The following is a 21,570-nucleotide window of genomic DNA, read 5'->3' as shown; positions in this document are numbered from 1 at the left end:
TCCCATTCAGTTCCTGGCTTCTCCAGCTGGGACTGGGAAAGGCACCTGTCTCAAAACCTGGAGAGCTGCCTCCAGGCAGTGTATGTAGATGGGCAGAAAGTAGCTCAGAAGCTACTGGTAGGTTTTTTGAATCTGATTTGCAAGGGTTTCTATTCTGGGTTATCTAACAATATCCATAACTTACTATTAAGGCACACAAAACTCTCCTAAATGAGGTTTCTGAAACAGAAAACAAGGAATGGAGCTTTCTAACCTTGTTAGACGACAGAGGATGAGATGGTTGGACAGTGTTCTCGAAGCTACCAACATGAGTTTGACCAAACTGTGGGAGGCAGTGGAAGACAGGAGGGCCCTGCGTGCTCTGGTCCATGGGGTCACGAAGAGTCGGACACGACTAAACGACTAAACAACAACAACAACCTTGTTTCTGGCATGGATAGAATATTCCTGGGGTGCGCATGCTCAGAGGCACCCTGTTCATTTATTCTTAGCATATGTCCAGCCAGCTAAGCCACTACTTTGCATTGGGCTCTGGTCAGTGGATCTCTGGCTTCTAAAAAAAAGCCTGAAGTCTCAACACTACCAGCAGCATAGAAAACTACTGAGCTAGATGAAAGGTAGTCATACATGTTTCTGATTCTACATATCTTGCAGTTGTGTGCTTGCAAGTACAACACATTTTGACAATTGTATGGCAGGAGCTGAAATCTTGCAAATGATTGCTTTAAAGTAAAAAGATCAACTCTTCCAAAGCTTATCTTTTGCTTTTCCTAATTTCCATGAACAAACCCTTGAATGCTTTTAAGATGTAATCAACCAGTACACACACAAAAAAGCAAGTTTCCAAGGTGATAAGAGCTAAAAGGTATGGTGCAGATAGCCTGAGGGCTCACACATGAATGTTCCTGATGGCAGTATCAAGCAATGACTTTTGTGTCAATCAGCACTGATAAAATACTGCAGACAGAGCATTAATATATCACCTTAAATGCTGGGGTGAGGGGGGAGGGCTCTTCTCTGGCCTGATTATTGATTCTACACTATGTGAGCAGTGCTTTGTGTTATTAAGTGCACTAGTAGATACTAGGCCAAAGGGCCAGATTAATTTGCTCATAGAAGAGTTTGATTTTCATTCTCCACCTACTGCTGTCCCACACTTCCTCCTCCCTAAACCTGGATAGTCCCTATGCAATCAACACAGCTATCCTACTGAGATTTTCAGAGCCTTTTTGAGAGGCCCACTAAGTGAAGACCACCTTCCTATGCCAGGCATGTCGGTCTTAAAAAGCATTTAGGGATTTTCAAATCCTTTTCACTATTGTTATCACCAGTTGCTGGTTTTATTTTATGTTGGTATTATTCTGCTGCTGCTTTTTCCTGTTTATGTTTTATTTCCGTACTTTAAGGCAGCCTTCCCCAACCTGGCACCCTCTGGATGTTGTTGGACTAAAACTCCCATCATCCTTCACTGTTAGCCATGCTGACTAAGGTTGATGGGAGTTGTAGTCCAATAACATCTGGAGAGCCCCAGGTTGCAGGATCCCACTTTATGGGTGTTATTATGTTACTATTCTTATTCACTGCAACCTGCTCAGATAATGTTTTCTATTGGACGTATAGAAATATTGTAAGTAAGTAAGTAAGTACCGTAAGTAAATAAATAAATAGTGGTGTGTGTGCATGTATAGAAACTAGCCTATAGCTTGAAGGTAAAATCAACATTTGTTGTTTCACCCTCTTTTGCCTCTAGCCATGTCCATCAATGGCATGCAACCCCCCCAGAAGAGAATACGGCCTCATACTCTCCAAAATGATGTGGCCCAAAAATCTGGGTCCGAAATCCTGTGTGAGTCATGTGAACTGTGTAAGATTGTGGACCCAAAAAACACTTTCCCCAGGGAGAGATCTTGGCCCGAAATCATGCAAGGGCAAGTTGCCCCAAATGGCCACCCTGCTCTTGTGGGGAAAAAGACGTCCCAGTTTTTCCAGGGCAGTTGAAAAAAGTTCCCCCTCCCGGTCTTAATGGGTTAGGGCTCCAGTAGAAATATCAACAACCTCAGATATGCAGATGACACAACCTTAATGGCAGAAAGTGAGGAGGAATTAAATAACCTTTTAATGAGGGTGAAAGAGGAGAACGCAAAATATGGTCTGAAGCTCAACATCAAAAAAACGAAGATCATGGCCACTGGTCCCATCACCTCCTGGAAAATAGAAGGGGAAGAAATGGAGGCAGTGAGAGATTTTACTTTCTTGGGCTCCATGATCACTGCAGATGGTGACAACAGCCACGAAATTAAAAGACGCCTGCTTCTTGGGAGAAAAGCAATGACAAACCTAGACAGCATCTTAAAAAGCAGAGACATCACCTTGCCAACAAAGGTCTGTATAGTTAAAGCTATGGTTTTCCCAGTAGTGATGTATGGAAGTGAGAGCTGGACCATAAAGAAGGCTGATCGCCGAAGAATTGATGCTTTTGAATTATGGTGCTGGAGGAGACTCTTGAGAGTCCCATGGACTACAAGAAGATCAAACCTATCCATTCTGAAGGAAATCAGCCCTGAGTGCTCACTGGAAGGACAGATCCTGAAGCTGAGGCTCCAATACTTTGGCCACCTCATGAGACTCCCTGGAAAAGACCCTGATGTTGGGAAAGATGGAGGGCACAAGGAGAAGGGGACGACAGATGATTGGACAGTGTTCTTGAAGCTACCAGCATGAGTTTGACCAAACTGCAGGAGGCAGTGGAAGACAGGAGTGCTTCAAGTGCTTTGGTCCATGGGGTCACGAAGAGTCGGACACGAATAAACAACAACAACAATATCTTGATGGTGCCAACCTCTGATGCCAGCCAGGGGTGAGGAGAGAGTTTGTGGCAGCTGGGATGGAGGCTTGCCTCTTCCTTTGTCCTGAGGCTTCTTTGGGTGGTCTTGGCCAAATGGCGGCCTCTCCTCTCTGCTGTCATGAACACAAGACAAAACAGTTGCAAATCTCCTCCGCTTCCGGTGATTAGTTAAACAAGGGCAGCCTTGCCTCTTGTTGACAGCTACTGTTTGCACGTCTTAAAACGGTTCCTGCTGACAGAGCCAATACGTGCAGGATGTCTCCAATGGCCGGGGGACCACATGATCGCTCTGAGCAGCACGTGACTCCCATCATCATTAGCCTCCGAGAGCACGAGACAAGCGGGCTTAGTTGATGGCTTGATCACACATTGAGCAATCAGGCCTCTTTGCGAAGCAGGATTTCAACAATCAAGTTGTGTGCGGATTGCCGTTTGCATCTGTGGATTCCCCCCGCTTAATACGTTGGGAACCTTGGGCTGCGATTACTGCATAAGGCTTATATCTCTCCATAAACAGAAGGGGAATGAGTGGGCAAGGATAACAGCCTGACATATCAGATAAACACCCCAATGCTTTATTTTTTTGTATGTTTAACATTTTTATTCTTCTTGCAAGGAGTGCAGGGTGATGTCACATGCCACTTCTCCTTTCGCCAAGTTTAATCTCACAACAACCCTGTGAAGTAGATGGTGGTGAGAGATCAGGGGCTTCCAGATGGGGATTTCACACTGCAAATTGCGGTATTCCAGTTTTGAATTTCTGTAAAGTAACTTATTGGATTTTCTGCACCAAGGGTAAATCCTGACTGAATGGATGGGGAGAAACACAGGCAGGCATTTTGATGCTGGTAATATTATGTAGATGCTGGAGGGGGTGGAAAACAGAATCTTGCCTGCATGGGCAGTACTGATTTCACAATAAGAACTTATAGTGACTGGTCCAAGGTAAGAATGGGGGAGATATTTGATTCAGATCACATTTAAAGGTGAACCACATTTCAGAAATGCAAAGCAAAACAAAGCTGTTCTTCAAAATGTGCACTTCTCTGAATTTTGCAATGCTATTCTGCTCCCAAAACGACCAAGGTTTGCATAAAATGGGCGCATGCTAATTTATAAGCATATACATGTACATTCAAAAAGAACTGCTGTAACTGAAATACAAATATTATTATGCCCACTAGCCTGTGTTTGGTTGTTATGGTGAATGTACCACTAAATGCAGTACATATTTTTTAAACAAAACCAATGCAAATCCCATGGTCTGCATAAGACACAAACAGGATACAAAAAGGAATACAAAAAGGTAAAAGGAATAGCAAGGGATATTTAAATAAATCCATTTAAAAAGTGCAGTGAACACAGGCATTCTGTTGGGTAGGCCCAGCCAAAGTCCCATCATTCACCAATTTCTCGGCCTCAGGAATGTTTCTGCAGACAGTGCGGCATTCTGGACTCTGCAACGCCAATAATAATGTGCACTCCTGATTGCAGGCTCCAAGGTGCAGATGGAGATTACCGGTATGTCCCATCTGGGTCAGAGACAGGCAGACAGCTCTCACCAAGGACAAAGTCTGGAGCATGGTGATTCCATCATTTGCCTGACAAAGGCCATTCCAATGGCTTAAGTGGGTTCCTTGTGTTAACTGGAGGTGGGAATCAGTCCTACAATAGCTACAGCTGATGACATTCAGGGCAGAGAGGGCTACACCTACATTTTTAATCTTATCTTATCCCCACCCTTTATAGGTAAACACTATACAGTGGACGCTCGCATTGCAGATGTGATCCATGTGGGATGCACGTTCACAACTCACAGCGTTCGCAACCCGCAGCGGCGCGTCTGCGCATGCGCGGGTTGTGATTCGGCCCTTCGGCGCATACACAAAGCGTGATTTAGCACTTCGGCGCATGCGTGACTCCCGAAACCCGGAAGTAACCCATTCCGGTACTTACGGGTTTTGGTGGGTCCGTAACCTGAAAAAACGCAAGCTGAAGCGTCTGTAACCTGAGGCATGACTGTATTCAGAAGAGTTTGAAACATCTTACAAGATAATCGTAACTTGGGGTCTCAGTATCCACAGAAAATAATAACAAAAGTGTGAGATAAATAAATAAACAGTGTATGAGCCTGCAGAGGTGGGGAAAAGAGCTCATTCCATCACCCATGCTTAAAAGGCCAGCTCTATTGAGTTGCCTCCTGCGGCTCATCATTATTTGTGGTGTGCGAGCTTTGGCTGACGCTGGAGCCTGGAGACACAGCAGCTGGTACTGCTCGTAGCTGGAACCAAAGCTGTGGGTCAGGGCTTCCCTGGAAACTGAATGGGGTGGCAAACTCTATTGGCTTGCGAGTCCTCCCACCCTGTGCTCAGGTTGCATGTATGTAAATAAAACCACGTATCCGAAAGATGCCACAGTCTCCATTGACCTTCATTCCAAGGCCTCTTATGTTGCTATGTGTGTTTCCCCCACTCTGCTTAGTTACCTGTTCCAAAAGAACCCCCAATATGTGTAACTTTTCCTTGTGTGGGACTGGCTCCAGCCCCTCGATCGTTTTGGTTGATTTATTTTGCAGCTTCACCAGGCTGACGATATTCTTGTTTGATACGTAGTGAGGGCTGGAAATCATGGACACCTTCCCTGCCACCCAAGGAGACTTGCGGTCTTTTCTTGGCAGTCATCAAAAAAGTATTTCCTTTTAGGGCCATGCAAATATATGAGGTGAGCTGTTCTAAGTCCACCTGCAACTAGGTCCCGTCCATAAGTTACAGCGTGCTCTTTCCTCCTAGACGGGCAAAGATCGCCAGCTGTAAAACAAAACAGCCAGTTTCTATCTTAACCACAGAGCACAAGCCAGTGACAGATGGCTTGTGGGTGACATATGTCTTATACTGAGGTCATCAAGCAGAAGAGACAGTTTGAAAAACATTTGAAAATGATTTTGAAACAGATGCTGTCAGAGAAAGAAACAGCATGTGAGACTATATACCGTTTCACAAGCTTGCTTTCTTTGTCAGATAATACCAGATATACTTTTCTCCCCAAATATTTTTATTGATTTTGCAGTAGCATACATCAAATGAACACATTGTCATCTGTAAGGGGGACAAAGGTCTTCTAACAACTTTCAGCACTGTTAATAAACTACAGTTCCCAGGATTCTTTTGTAGTGGGGAGCCATGATTGCCAGTTTGTTTCCAGGCTCAATTCAAGGTGCTCATGTTAGTACAGTGCTTAAAGCCCTAAACAACTCAGGCCCCAAATACGGGAAAGACCACTTCCTTCCCTACAGACCCTCTCAGGTGCTAAGATTGGTGGAGGGAGCCCACTTGGTGGTTCCACCGCCCTCAAAAGCTCCCTTGAGATAACACTTGAGAGGTATATTTTTAGGACCCACCTTATTTCGGCAATTTTATATTGCTGCTTTTAATATTGCACTGTGTTTTAATTCTTTTAACCCACCCTGGGACATTAGGTGAAGGGCAGGTAATAAATTGCAACAATAGCAACAGTTTAAAGTGATATGATACTGCTTTGAATGGATAGTGCAGGTGGTGGAGCCTCAGAAAATGAGCTCTATTTATTGCTAGTACAGAATGTAGGATGAGCTGAGGAAGCCTTCCTTACCAATTTGTCAGGCTGGCACAGGCCCCCTTCAATAAAGTATGCCACACACTCTCATGATGCCCTGGGTACATGCTAGTACCTATAACAACACATCTCCATTCGTCACCTGCCTTTACATAAGAATCTGACTTATACCGAGTGAAACCACTGGATCAACTAGCTCAATCTTATCAACACTTATGACGATGTAGACCAGCGGAAGCCCTGTGGTGCCCTCCAGATGCTGTTGGACTACAGCTCCCATTATCCACTCCAGCATGGCCAATGATGAGGGACGATGGGTATTGTAATCCAGCAACATCAGGATGACAGCACTTCAGCTACCCTTGTCTGAGCTTTCATCCTGACCTGAGGATGCCAGGGATTAAACCTGACACGCCTGTGCTCTCCCATTGAGCTTACAGCCCTTCCCTTTCACACCTCTGCACAGCGAACCAAAGTATACCTTTTGCCACGGCTATGCAATGGTGGTATTTCTATCACTGTTATGCAATTGCCTATGAAAGCAAAGGGAGATTAATTCTGACTTGCACATGCATTTAGGATCTCATCAGCAGATGGCAAAACGGTGACAGGCACAGCAGGCCAGGCCTTGGCAGGGAGGAAGGTAGACTTGTGTTATCTGACTCAGTCCTACAGCTCTCAGAAGCATCTTCTCCCAACTAGTTTTTTCCAACTGAACGTAACAGAGTTGATTGCAGCTTGTGTGGCAGCAAGCTGCCCTTTCTGTGCCCTCGAAGGTAGCTATAAATCACGTTGTTCTTGCAACTGCACTCAGTAGGAGACAGACATGGGGGTGATAACAACAGATATACTCAGATGGTTGCTCTACAGACACCTGCTCTTTAGAGTAATAAAAGGAAGGCAAAAAGGCAGGTGATTTAAGGTGTTCAGAAATTTAACATGCTGGGCTGTAAAGTGGAAGTCCATGGAGTCCATGCAGAAGGGCTCAGTGGTACAGCACCCACTTCACATGCTAAAGGTCCAAGGTTCGATCCCTAGCATCTCCAGGAAGGGCTGGGAATCTAATGCCTGAAATCCTGGACAGCTACAGCCAGTCAGTGTACACAGTACCGAGCTAGAGGGACCAATGGTCTGACTTCAAATAAGGCAGCTTCCTATGTTCCTAATAGATACAATGCAATGGTAACAGCTATTTGGCCTTTTATGCAGAATGAAATCCAGGACTCCATTAGTAAGGACATAGAGGCCCAGTTCACATGTCAGGGCATACTAGTTTGCTCCGAGTCTGGTTTTCTGGTTTGTTTTATTTTAGATGGCTGTAACTCATCCTGTGACCTTGGGGTAAGGGTGGGTAATTAAATAAACAAACAACAACAACAACAACAGGAGAAGGATGTTTACCACCACTGAACCATGATTTACTGTGAAATTGTGAATGAAACCATTACTTGGAGATCCAGGACAGAAGCTTGATACCAGCATTAAGGAATGCAATCTCCTGGGATACTTGTCTATAGCTTTTATTAGAAATTGGAGCATTAATAATAGCAACACCATTAATAATAAAAATACATCAGCAATGTGCATGGTGCTTTTGCTAAGTATAAAAGGTCCCTGTCCTGAGGAACTCACAATCTACATCTTTATCACAAGAGACAGCAGGAAGAAGAAGAGAAATGGTATTTATGTGAACTGCCCTGAGACCTTCAGCTACAGGGTGGTATAGAAAATCAATCAATCGATGAATCAATCAATCAATCAATCTTCCATTGTCTCCTGAGACATACAGATGTCATCCATCCAAAACAATGTACTTAGGCTTTGCCACAGCAGGGTATGTGGACTAAAAAATTGTGCCAAACAAAGGTGGGTGTTGAGAAATCCAAAGGAAATAAGAGAATTTCCAAAATATGTTTAGAAGTGTCTTAACACTATTGGGGAGGGGAGGGTTAGGTAAATCTGGAGATAGGAAAGGTTGTGATTCACTCATCAGTTGCTCCATGCTTTTGCTTTGTAAAAACCAAAGATCACAAAGGGATGGGAGAAGTTGCTACTCAGTGGATTACTTAAGCAAAACCTGAAGTACAAGCTACCCAACAGAGAGGCAAGTAAACAACTGTAAATTGCAGTTTACTGCAGTTTGGTACTTTCATACCATGAGAGTGTGGGAAGCTGCCTTATAATCAGGGCTTTTTTTCAGCCGGAACTCACCAAAACTCAGTTTTGGCACCCCTCAGGTGGGCGCTATTGCCATTTTAAGAGAACACGGGAGACATTCATAGTGAGTTCCAGCACCTCTTTTTCTAGAAAAACAGCACTGCTTATACTGAATCAGACAGACCATTCGTCCATCGAGCTCAGTATTCTACGACTGGCAGGTCTCTCTGGGTATTCAGACAGGAGATGTTCCCAGTCCTACATGGAGATGCTGGGGCCTGAACCTAGAGCATTCAAAGCATGCACTCTGCCAGAGTTGCAGTCCTTCCTCTGAATGCAGAAATACAGAATTTTGCCACTTGCTTAGAGATATACAATGTTCCTGTATGGCTGGTGCTGAACTGGACGAGTCTTTTAAAGAGCCTAAATGGAAACTATATGCAAACCAGTCTGGACACTTCTGAGAAAGGTGCAAATTATGTAATAAGAAAATAAACACCTGTTCTGAGTCACTGCTATTTGTAAAAAAAAATGCTTTGCAATCTTCTGAAAATATGGTGATTCACTATAGTCAGGGCATAGTAATTGTTTTTGATCAGCACAGTGACAGAAACTAAGCAATAGATACAGTTGCCTTACAAGCCTGGAGAGGATGTCATGACGCAGAGTAGATTTTTGTGGGTTTGGCCCGAGTCCATTGCCTTCCCAGTACTGTACTGCTCTGCACCTCACCAATCTTCGTCCCCCATATTCCTGTTTTTAAGTTCACTGCAAGCTGTGTCTTTCTCAACACCCAAACTCAGCCTTTCACCTGCAGTCTTTAAAAACCAAAACTGAACCTCTCCTTAGGCTGTTTCAACAGTAACTCCCTACGATGAAGCGAAGAATTCTAATCAGGGATTTTATTCGTTCATTTGCAGCACAATCCTATCTATGCAAGACTACTCAAAAGGAAAAACCACTGAGTTTAACGGGCCTTACTCCTGGGTAAGAGCATAAGACAGGATTGCAGCCCCGGGGTAACTTTTTGCTTTTAATTTATTAACTTTGTTTCGAAGTAAAATAAAATTTCGTGGTGGTGGGGAACAAAACATGTCGACAAATTATCCGGATGCTGAACCACAGTTCTGGATTGGGGCTACTACTTATTATTTTAGGAGGAGGAGAGGCCCAAATCTATATAGGTCTACTCAAAAGTAAGCCCCCCCCCCCAACTGGGTTGCCTGAAGGATTTCCAAAGACTGGTCCTAGATCGTTCATAGCCTGAGACGCACCCTAACCCCGGGAGGGGGCACCGCATAGCTACAGCTCAACAGGGATCCGGCGTGGTTTGTATTTTGCTTTTCGGCGGCGCAGATATATAACGTAATGCGGCAACGTCACTCTGCCTGCGGCGGAGTTTTCTTACCGCAAACCGCGATGTTGTTGTTGTTTTCTTTCAGCGAACACAGAATGAATGAGAACGTGCCGTACGGTGACGTCAGGAAAAAGATGGCGATGCCCATGAACAGCGCGGGAGGGGGAGGAGAACGCGCATGCGCTGCTTGACTGGCTGTATAGAGAAGGAAGAGTGCTTCCAAACGGGGAGGCGAAGAGTGTTGCAGGTAATAGGCCTCTCCGCCTTGCTGGAGACTTCCCCCTGTACAACACCTGAAGTTTTCTTCCTAGGCCGTGCGCACAGCCCCCGCCTGAAGTTACTAGTTCAGCCGAGCCGGAGATAAGGTTTTTGCGCCGCTGATACTAATTGAGACCGGGGCTTTGAGGCCTACAGACGGAGGGTTAGTTCGGACAGCATTTAGCTGGGATAAGTAGGACTTCTCAGGAGATACTGGAGGTGTCTCCTCTCTCACCCCCCCCCTCAGTGTCCCAATGAAGATCGTATCTCTGGAACAAAGGGAATCCTTTTACGGGAAACTGGTGTGAAATAAGGAGCATTTACAGCCTTCTTTTTGTCGTATTCCACATTCCGGGCAGAGGGCCTTCTCAGTTGTGGCGCTCCTTCTGTGGAACGGCCTCCCTTCAGGTGTCAAGGAGATAAAGAATTACGTAACTTTTAGAAGGCAGTCTCGTATCAGGAGGTTTTTAGTGCATGATGTTTTTATTATGTTTTTAGATACGCTATATTCTGCCCAGAGTGGCCAGGGAAGCCCAACCAGATGGGCGGGGTATAAACAACAACAACAAAATAAATCAGTCAGTTAAGAGAGCGACTTAAAAACATAAAGCTGAAAAGTCTGTTTACACTGGCGACCTTGCTGAGTGTATTTAAAATCCTTATGGATGTTTACTTGTCAATATATTCTACAAAAATCCACAGGGCTTACTACTATGTGTATGTAAGATAAAGCTGTTAATATTAAATATTTACATATGCACTTTCTAGTGGGGGTGGGAGAAGCTGGCTGCAATTCTAAGCATGCTTACTTAATGAAAGGGAATTCCGCTGGATCAAAGACAGCTACCACCAAGTATGCCTGATTAGGAGTGGGCCGTTAGTATATTGTAGACCCTAATGGAGCTGTATGACTTATGATTGTTCTTGGTCAGGCCAATGAGTAACTTGTGGAAAGTTCATTTCAGATGCATGGTCATACATGTCAGTAACCCCAGGAGAGCCTCTGAATTGTCTGAGCTTATGGGATTTTACACTGGAGATTGTCTGTCACCAAGTTGCCTTATTTTAGGAGTGGGATGGGGAAGCTGTTGGCTCGCCAGATGTTGTTGACAGCTCCCATTGGCCATGCTGGTTGGGGCTAATGGGAGATGGAAATCTAGCAACATCTGCAAGGCCATGTGTTTTTATCCTTGAGCTGGGAAAAGGTTGGTTGCTTCCCTGTCCTGCTGCTAGGGGGAAAAGCTGGTGCAGGGGTGGGCAGGAGGAATTAGGTCTCGATTCATGCATCTTCCACACAGGGGAGGTAAGAACATGACCCCGAGGGAGTGCTTCTTCTGAGCCTAATTCCCCCCCCCCTCTGCTGAAGTTCTCTTGACAGACCACGTAATGATTTTTCTGCCTTCTGTAACAGCTATAATGCGCTGTCTTTGATGCTGTATGGTTTTTAATTGTATTTTTACAGGCACTCCGTGGACCCCCTGAATGAAGCTCATGAATCTGAGAAACGCTGCTCTGGATTCATTGTCTCCCAATTGATATTTGGACCGTATTATATACACACACAGTAATAAAGGTAAAGAAGGGGCACCTGTGGTGTTTGAACTGGGGATACGTTATGGTTCTGCTTTGCTGAAATAACCATGCTGTGGCTGGCCACTGTGAGAACAGGATGTTGCAATACATGGGCCTTTAGCCTGATCCTGCTAGGCTTTTCTTATGTTTTTACATTTATCTCATGGTTCAGCCTGAATGACCAGCTTGCTTTTTTTATTGATCCTGCTGCTTGTAGAGAAGAAAATACCATGGAGGCCCCTCCCGTCACCATGATGCCTGTCACTGGAGGCACTATTAACATGATGGAATATTTACTTCAAGGTAAGTCACAGGCAAGACTTGGCTTAACTGTAATATCTGATTCATTCCATATGACATTCTACTGGAAGAATATATGTTTCTTTAGCAATGTAGGTGTTTTCCTTTTATAGCTGCAGGATAGTTAAAGAAACAGAACAACTGTTGAGATTGTGAGTGGACAACTCTAGGGTCTTTCCACAAATAAAACCACAAACCTAAGTTGGGCACAGAGTATATACTCGATAATGAGCTGACCTTGAGTGTACCTGCATGATAGCTGTATTAGCAAACACTTGTTTCACTTGGCCAATTCACATGGTTCTCTGATCCATGTTCCGTTCAGCAAGGCTGTTGTACTATTTGCAGCTTGCCATAGGTTTTTTTTTTAAATGTTGGCATGATGCTACTGGACTGTCAGGGCAGTAGGATGCTTTCCATTTGTTAATGGGGATGGTTACCTGTTCAGTGATGCTGTCTTAATCCCTCCTTTCTCCCTCTAGGGAGTGTTTTGGATCAAAGCCTGGAGAGCCTCCTTCATCGACTCCGTGGCCTATGTGATAACATGGAACCTGAGACCTTTCTGGATCATGAGATGGTGTTCCTGCTCAAGGGGCAGCAGGCCAGCCCATTTGTTCTCCGCACTCGGCGCTCAATGGACAAAGCAGGCACTCCCTGGCACTTGCGGTACCTTGGGCAGCCAGAAATGGGCGACAAAAACCGCCATGCCTTGGTACGCAACTGTGTTGATATTGCCACATCTGAGAACTTGACAGACTTCCTGGTGGAGATGGGCTTCCGCATGGACCATGAGTTTGTTGCCAAGGGGCACGTGTTCCGCAAGGGCATTATGAAGATTGTGGTGTACAAGATCTTCCGCATCCTGATTCCAGGAAACACTGATAACATTGAACCGTTGTCCCTCTCTTATCTTGTGGAGCTCAGCATTGTAGCACCAGCAGGACAAGACATGGTTTCTGATGACATGAGGAGTTTTGCTGAGCAGCTAAAGCCTTTAGTTCACCTAGAGAAAATTGATCCTAAAAGACTGATGTGAGCAAGATGGCCAGCAGCTAAAGCTTGAGTCTTTCCTGTTACAAAGACTGAGGAATTGCAGAAAGCTTTAACGCAGGTGTGGAGAGCCTTTGGCTCTTTAGGTGTTGCTGAACTCTGATTCCCATCATCCCTGACCATTGATCATGCTTGCTGGGTGTGATGCCAGTTTTTGTTCAGCCACATCAGGAGGGCTACAGGAGTGGGCTCCCCCACTCTTGCTTTAACCAATACTGATAGAGTTATCTTGCTCAGACCTTTGAAAGCAAAACAAAATTCAGAAGGTTGGGTTGGTCTCTTACTAAGTAATAATGGATTTTATTATTATTATTATTACTTATTTATTCCAAATAAAATTAGTATTGCAACTGGCTTTCTCTTACTGCATTTTGGAGTTGGGGCATCTAGTTTTTGTAATTTAAAATAAAATCTTCCTCTGGCAGGATGGGGACAGAGCCAGCTACTATATCTTGCTAGAACTGATGGGAGTTGTAGTTCAGCAACATCTGGAGGGCCCAAGGTTCTCCACACCTGGTTTATACAAAAGAATGGGCAACTTCCTACACATGCTGTTCCCTTTCTTCAGTTCACACCCCACATCATAAGACAAATGATGTACCTAGTGTTACTTATCTGGTGCCATCCCACTTTGCCAAGTGATTTTTTCTTTGTCATTCATGCATAAAATTTTGTCCTGGCCATGTTTCAGTTAAGTCAGAATGCATATGGATTTCCTGCTACCATCATTTTATCCCCACAACAGTCCTGTGAGATTTTTCTTAGAAGAGTGGATGAAGAAGAGTTTGGATTTGATATCCCGCCTTTCACTTCCTTTAAGGAGTCTCAAAGCGGCTAACATTCTCCTTTCCCTTCCTCTCCCACAACAAACACTCTGTGGGGTGAGTGGGGCTGAGAGACTTCAAAGAAGTGTGACTGGCCCAAGGTCACCCAGCAGCTACATGTGGAGGAGCGGAGACGCAAACCCGGTTCACCAGATTACGAGTCCACCGCTCTTAACCACTACACCATACTGGCTCTCTCTTAAACAATCAAGTGGTTTATATGTTTTATGGAATATACAATAATCAATAAATATCCCTTTCATATATATATTTTTTAAAAAACCAGTCCTGTGAGATAAATTGGACTGGGAGGGAATGATCCCAAGTATCTCTCAGCAGGTTTTTGAACCCAAGTTTCCCATGTCCTAAGTTTGTCCTTATTTGCTACATCACACTAGTTCTCCCAGAATCTTAGTATAGGAAGCTTGCAAGTTACTCAGGGATTACATTCCAGGAGTCGCACCTAAAGCCAGAATTGTGTGTAGGCAAAACACATTGGATTCAATGTGGGTGGGATTGCCAAAATCTTTCTTCGCAGATGCCCACCTCCTTTTCACCCCCTTTTGAAAAAACTTACAAATTCTTTTGCATGTAAAGCTGAATGCACACAAGTTAAATGTGGATAAGTTTTGGGCTTACTGTACTGCTTAGTACTATATATATATACTCCTGTGGGGTTTTTTTTTGTCACATGGATTTGGGGTAAGGATTTGGGTTAGAAGTAGGACTGGGAATGAGAAACCCATTGAGGTATTTCTTGTTTTTGGAGTATTGGGGAAAGGGAAATTTTAGACCTGGATATTCCTTTTGGACCAATGTCCTTTGGATTTTAGTTTATTCAGTTCTAACATGTTTTTCTCCTCTTCTCTCCCTGCTACTTGAAACTAAGATATGGGGAAAAAGTAAGGTTGGAAGAATGGACATCATCTTAGTATAAACATATTGGGTTGAGCTGCTGGCTGTTGTACAATGAATATTACAATAAGAATTTAGTAGACTAATTGGAGTAGAGGGGACAGGATGTATCCTTGTCTCATTGCCATTGCACATTGATGCTTTTATGGTGATAATAATAGAATGAGTTACCCCTGTTGCATTAACTTTGGAGAGACTGGATTATCATGCCACCTGGCCAGCAAAGGCACAGGAATTCAGGAGAGGAAGGGAGTGACTTCTCTCCCCAGGAATTTCTCTCACTTTCTCTTTGTACATTGTTAAAGAATGAGCAGAATGTCACATCTGAGGTGCTGCTGCCATTGAGACACAAGTGTTGCACAGAGGCACTTTAATGACCAGTGACACCAGCTGTGCTTATCCAAGGTGAGACCTGCACTGCAGCTTGGTGCACTTAATTATTTCATAGGAACAGAATGTAACTTTGCCTCAGGACCTAAAATATGCCTACAGAATCCTTTGTCCCTTACAGAATAATTACGCTGCTCTTTTGTTATATAATTGGCATAAGACTCATCCTCTCTGAGCTGGATCATTTCAGAACCGGCCATAATTACTCCACTGAAGAGCTTCCATTATGCTAACACTAATCATAATTAGTATAATTATAGCTAAGTGAGTAGTAAATGTTTAATGCAGTTGTCATGTCCAAATAAAATAAAATCCTCCTCCTAACTGTTTCCAGATACTTCAGACTGGAGCTTAATGGGAATTGCTTCCCAGTAAAGCTGTATGGCATTGTCTTGCAAAGACATGTTCTTGAGGGTCTATTATATTCATGATTTACACTCCGCCCTTCAATTAAACAATTAGAGTGGCTTACAGTAAAATATAACATCTATAGAAATGTCCTTAAAATACCAAATTTATAAAAGCAGCAGTGAAACGTGCATGATAGAGTCACCTTCCCCTCCAACCGATAATCAAAACTTAGAAAGCCATAAAACAGCAATTTAAGAAAACCAGTAAAATATGTAAGATCTGTGCATGCATGCACAAAACCATCAAAAGTTTAAAAGTCAGGAAATATAAAAAAATTGTACCTAGTGAAAAATATTAAAGTGAGCAGCAAGCAGTCCTCTTTGGGGAGAGTGTTCCAAAACCAAGGTATAACCACTGAAAAGACCCTTTCCTTGATGAAACCATTTGCCATACTAGATGGCAGGGAGCCTAGAGGAGGGTCTCTAATGAAGTTCTCACAGTATGGGTAGGCATGTGTGGAGATGGGTTATTGTTGTTGTTGTTTAGTCGTTTAGTCGTGTCCGACTCTTCATGACCCCATGGACCTGACCACGCCAGACACTTCTGTCTTCCACTGCCTCCTGCAGTTTGGTCAAACTCACACTGGTAGCTTCAAGAACACTGTCCAACCATCTTGCCCTCTGTCGTCCCCTTCACCTTTTGCCCTCCATCTTTCCCAACATCAGGGTCTTTTCCAGGGAGTCTTCTCTTCTCATAAGGTGGCCAAAGTATTGGAGCCTCAGCTTCAGGATCTGTCCTTCCAGTGAGCACTCAGGGCTGATTTCCTTCAGAATGGATAGGTTTGATCTTCTTGCAGTCCATGGGACTCTCAAGAGTCTCCTCCAGCACCATAATTCAAAAGCATCAATTCTTCGGTGATCAGCCTTCTTTATGGTCCAGCTCTCACTTCCATACATCACTTCTGGGAAAACCATAGCTTTAACTATACGGACCTTTGTTGGCAAGGTGATGTCTCTGCTTCTTAAGATGCTGTCTAGGTTTGACATTGCTTTTCTCCCAAGAGAAAAGGAGATGGGTTATAGAAGAGTTATTATGATTCTCAAAAGCCAGTCAGGTTTTTTTTGTGGGGGCAGGGGATAGATTTCTTAATCTATACCAAAAATGCTGCATAAACAGAAAACAATATATTGGGGGTCCTCTCCGTAATGTGTTGTGAACGTGTCAGTTGTGTGCATTTTCTGTCCACCATTTCTTCATTCTTGTGATAGATAAGTTATACATTGTTGGTGTGTCATGCATGCCTTTCTGCTACTTTCATAATTGGTAACCATTGTCACAAGTCAATCCAACATCAAAACAGACTCACAGCTGACACCTCACAAGTTAAGAGCAGCTTAATAAATCCTGATGACATTGCAGGTAGATAAACCAATACATCAGGCAACTCATTTTATGCACCTCCAGCTGCCTCCTGAAGTTGCCCCATTCTTCTTTTGACAACTTATATGTTAACAATTAAACAAATCTCAAAGCAGTTTACAGCGCAAGTTAAAGCATATTAAATAAAAGATGGGGGAAGCTCCACAGTCTATAAAACATGATTAGCTGCTAAGAGCATCCTGTTTAGCATCAAAATATAAATAGGTTACAAAATACAAGGGCAGTTCCACATTGCAAAACATAAACAACCAAACAAAGCATATTCTAAACACCAGGAAATAAAAGACTACAAATTAAAACCATGCATTTCACATCTATAAATAGCATGACTGACAGCTATGCAAAAGAGAGATCAGCTTGCTCTTCCCAACCACTGTATGCCCAATCAAACATACACTTAAACTACGGTAAAAGGTAAAGGGACCCCCCGACCATTAGGTCCAGTCATGACCAACTCTGGGGTTGCGGCGCTCATCTCGCTTTATTGGCTGAGGGAGCCGGCGTACAGCTTCCAGGTCATGTGGCCCGCATGACTAAGCCGCTTCTGGCGAACCAGAGCAGCGCACGGAAACGCCGTTTACCTTCCCACCAGAGCGGTACCTATTTATCTACTTGCACTTTGACGTGCTTTTGAACTGCTAGGTTGGCAGGGGCAGGGACCAAGCAACGGGAGCTCACCCCGTCGCAGGGATTCAAACTGCCGACCTTCTGATTGGCAAGTCTTAGGCTCTGTGGTTTAATCCACAGCGCCACCCGTGTCCCCGTTAAAATACGGTAATCCCATTGAATTCCTAGCAACTAAGAGTTATATCTGAATTAGCACAAACTGACTTGTTTGTCAGCACAAATACTTCTGCTTTTGCAACAGAACTTTTCCCTCTTCTACCACTGTGCACCCTCTTAAATCTATCCTAGGGTATACCCTAATCCTCCAGAGCAAATTTGAGGGGGGGAGGGAATTTCCTTGTGCAAGTGCAAATCCTTGTGCTAACAGAATGAGGACATTGGATTCTGCCCAAGAAACACAACTTAATCTGGCTTCAGTTTAAAAAGCGTTCCATTCAGTTCAAGCACACCCATACGTGATCAACACGCTCCAGTCAATCAAACACACACATGCACTTTCCATCAAAGTTTCTTCCTTCCTGTTGGGTTTGCTTCTTATTTTTCATGGCTTAATGGTATGTGTTCCCCCTCTCTGAAGTTTCGGGACAATTGGAAGAAGCTTTTATTTTTGTTTAAAATCTGATAGTTCTGTTTGTCTTTTATTAAATCAAAAACAAACTCTCTTTCCATGTTGTACGGCTTGAGGAAAAAATGTGTTCCTGCTCCAGCTGCTTGAGAATGAATCGGTAAGCTTCTTACTGTGTATGTTGTTGTTGGCATCTGTCTGTTTTGACAGACAACGCAGTGTGCCTCCAGGGGTGAAGTCAAGCTGATGCATTAGCAGCACCAAAGTGACCTTCCCAGAATGCAAGGTGGGCAGTGTGTATGGGGCTTGATATCTTGGGCTGCCCAGACTACAAGACCCCCTCTCAGCCTCACTGCTGTGGTCCCAAGGAAAACAGCAATATGTTTGGCACAAGCTCGGCTGCAGGAGTTGCTGGAAGGCGGCGTACAAGGTGCCATCCAACTGTTTTAGGGACTCCATTCTGGATATGTGTAGGGTTTACTCCTTAGCACAGGCGTCCTCAACCTCGGCCCTCCAGATGTTTTTGGCCTACAACTCCCATGATCCCTAGCTAGCAGGACCAGTGGTCAGGGATGAAGGGAATTGTAGTCTCAAAATATCTGGAGGGCTGAGGTTGAGGAAGCCTGCCTTAGCATTTTCTTCTGAAGATATCCCACGAGGCAGTGGGTACAAATTTTTCCTCAGGTGTTTACTCCCAAAGCCTTTCTCAGGAATGACTATAGCTGCAAGGCAGCAAAGGTTAACTGTGTGTATGTGTATAGTTATATATAACACCCTAAAGTCGGGAAGGAATTGTGTTACAGAACAGTAGATGTATTGGTTTGTTGTATCTTGAACCCCACCCCCCCATTGCCTTGTATACCTGGTCGAGGGTAAGAACACAAGAAGAGCCTGCTAGATCAGCACTCTGGCCATTTTGTCCTCATGGGCCACCCAAGTGCCTATGGGAAGCCTGGACACAGGACCAAAGTGCAAGAGCACTCGCCCATCCTGGGACTTCCAGCAACTGGTCATCAGAAGCATTGCTGCCTTCAAACATGGAGGCAGATCATAGGCGTCATGCTCCAGAGCTGTTACCTCCCTTCATGAGTAACTTAAAGTAAACTTGATGAAACTCAGGTCAACAGACGTTGCTCTTTTGTAGTACAGTGGTACCTCAGGTTACATACACTTCAGGTTACATACGCTTCAGGTTACAGACTCCGCTAACCCAGAAATAGTGCTTCAGGTTAAGAACTTTGCTTCAGGATGAGAACAGAAATCGTGCTCCGGCAGCGCGGCAGCAGCAGGAGGCCCCATTAGCTAAAGTGGTGCTTCAGGTTAAGAACAGTTTCAGGTTAAGAATGGACCTCTGGAACAAATTAAGTACTTAACTCGAGGTACCACTGTACATTCCTCCATCAAAGTGCCTTGAGGTGAAACAGTCCTTGTACCTGGCACTTCCCGTGTCTCGTTCCCACTGTCTCAGTAAATAGTCTGGCACAAAATCTACCTTGTTGCTCTTTAAATGGCTTGGCTGCTTCCTCGGAATCTGGTTAAGCTGATATTTAATAGGATGAGTTGCCTATATTCATTTGCCAAAATTAGAATAGACTCTTGCCAAATCTACTGACACTGGCTGTTGTTGTTCCACACTGGAGCCAGAAACAGGGGAAGCTGGTAAGACTGCCCACACAATATACTGCATTTTTCGCTTTATAAGGCGCACCAGACCACAAGACGCACCTAGTTTTTGGAGGAGGAAAACAAGGGGAAAAAATTCTGAATCTCAGAAGCCAGAACAACAAGAGGGATCACTGCACAGTGAAAGCAGCAACTCCTCTTGCTGTTCTGGTTTCTGTGATAGGTGCGCAGCCTGCATTCGCTCCATAAGGCGCATACACATTTCCCCTTACTTTTTAGGAGGGAAAAAGTGAGTCTTATAGAGAAAAAAATACGGTATATCCAGGCAGGAGGGTACTGGGTGCTGGTCAACACTATTGTAACCAGTCCCCCCTCTCTGTGTGTGCCTTATAATGAGTTATGCCACTGGCCCAACTAGCCTTGGGTGGGGGTCTTTCTGAACCCCACTGGTTGAGATCCTTTTAAGTTAAAGATGTCTGGGGACGAATTTAGGAACAAGCTAATAGCCACAATGCAATACAATAAATTTTTATTATATGGTTTATTACATGGTTTGAAGCACATTTAACACACATGACTTCCCCTAAAGAATCAGGGGAACTGTAGTTTCCACCTCACAGAGCTACAATTTCCAGGACCCTGAACAAACTACATTTATCAGTATTTGTAGGGGGAAGCCATATGCTTTAAATGTGAGTTCAATGTGCTTTAGATGTGTGTTTTGTTGTTTTAAATGAAATCTCAGTCTTAATGGAAGGAGCCTGGATTGTCCCTCAACAGACCAGGTCTCCCCTTCCCCACAAAATCTTAGTTATACCTGAGTTATAGATATGTACAGCATACATTAGAGGTGGAGAACCTTTTTCACCCAATGGGCTGGAGCATTGTCTCCAGACCAGCTTGGGTCGAACTACCTACCTGTGAATCATACAGTTTTATAATGATGCCAGGCAATTGACACTTGTCACGGTTGGTTGGTGGGATGGGAAGATGGGGTTTGCTCAGCCGGCTTCATTGTCATGCATTTGGGAAGCACTGCATAGCAAGCTGAGCAAGCTTTCCAACCCCCCTGCTTGGCGCTTGGGAAGTGCAGAGCGCTGATTTGCAAAGCACTTTACCCAGTGCTGGGACGTGGGTGGCGCTGTGGGTTAAACTACAGAGCCTAGGGCTTGCCAATCAGAAGGTTGGCGGTTCAAATCCCCGCAACGGGGTGCGCTCCTGTTGCTCTGTCTCAGCTCCTGCCGACCTAGCAGTTCGAAAGCACGTCAAAGTGCGAGTAGATAAATAGGTACCACTCTGGCGGGAAGGTAAACGGCATTTCCGTGCATTGCTGTGGTTCGCCAGAAGCGGCTTAGTCATGCTGGCCATATGACCCGGAAGCTGTACGCCGGCTCCCTCGGCCAATAAAGCGAGATGAGCGCCGCAACCCCAGTCGGTCATGACTGGACCTAATGGTCAGGGGTCCCTTTACCTTTTTTACCCAGTGCTTCCCCAGTACCCAGTATATGGCTGTCAGGCATTTAGGAACCTCTGTACAGAGCCCCTTTTGGCCAAACCCTGTCCTTACCTGGCCCACTCCTGACATCATATATGACACCAGGCTGGTGGGCAAGTGGGCCACTTGGGGAGGCCTGGTGAGCTAAATTTGTCCCACAGGATGGAGGTTCCCCACCCCTGCTTTACATGCAGAAAGTCCTGGATTCTG

At 44.5% G+C, this 21,570-nt stretch overlaps 1 protein-coding gene across 3 annotated transcripts; it reads left to right on the top strand.

The window, feature by feature from the left end:
• The first annotated feature begins 9,952 nt into the window (after window positions 1-9,952).
• On the top strand, window positions 9,953-13,825 carry MED18 (mediator complex subunit 18). Of its 3 annotated transcripts, none has more exons than XM_083628295.1 (4): window positions 9,953-10,197; window positions 11,671-11,781; window positions 11,998-12,083; window positions 12,563-13,825. In XM_083628295.1, exons 3-4 carry the CDS (start codon window positions 12,011-12,013, stop codon window positions 13,114-13,116), a joined length of 627 nt encoding a protein of 208 aa, XP_083484421.1. In that variant the 5' UTR covers window positions 9,953-10,197; window positions 11,671-11,781; window positions 11,998-12,010; the 3' UTR covers window positions 13,117-13,825. The 3 variants fall into 3 exon arrangements, with proteins under 3 accessions (XP_083484421.1, XP_083484423.1, XP_083484422.1); XM_083628297.1 differs by lacking the exon at window positions 9,953-10,197 and adding an exon at window positions 10,223-10,371 and having other exon boundaries at window positions 12,000-12,083; XM_083628296.1 differs by lacking the exon at window positions 9,953-10,197 and adding an exon at window positions 10,444-10,639.
• Window positions 13,826-21,570: the final 7,745 nt, after the last annotated feature.

The sequence above is a fragment of the Podarcis filfolensis genome (genome assembly GCF_964270895.1).
Source record: "Podarcis filfolensis genome assembly, chromosome: 8".
Classification (NCBI taxonomy): Eukaryota; Metazoa; Chordata; class Lepidosauria; order Squamata; family Lacertidae; genus Podarcis; species Podarcis filfolensis.
Note: the sequence above shows the minus strand (reverse complement) of the source record. Positions and strands in the feature narration are given on the sequence as shown.

Coding starts and splice junctions, on each gene's coding strand:
- MED18 (XM_083628295.1), top strand. CDS start 12,011: ATGGAGGCCCCTCCCGTCACCATGATGCCTGTCACTGGAGGCACTATT. Junction 12,084..12,562: donor GATGGAATATTTACTTCAAG/GTAAGTCACAGG, acceptor TTCTCCCTCTAG/GGAGTGTTTTGGATCAAAGC.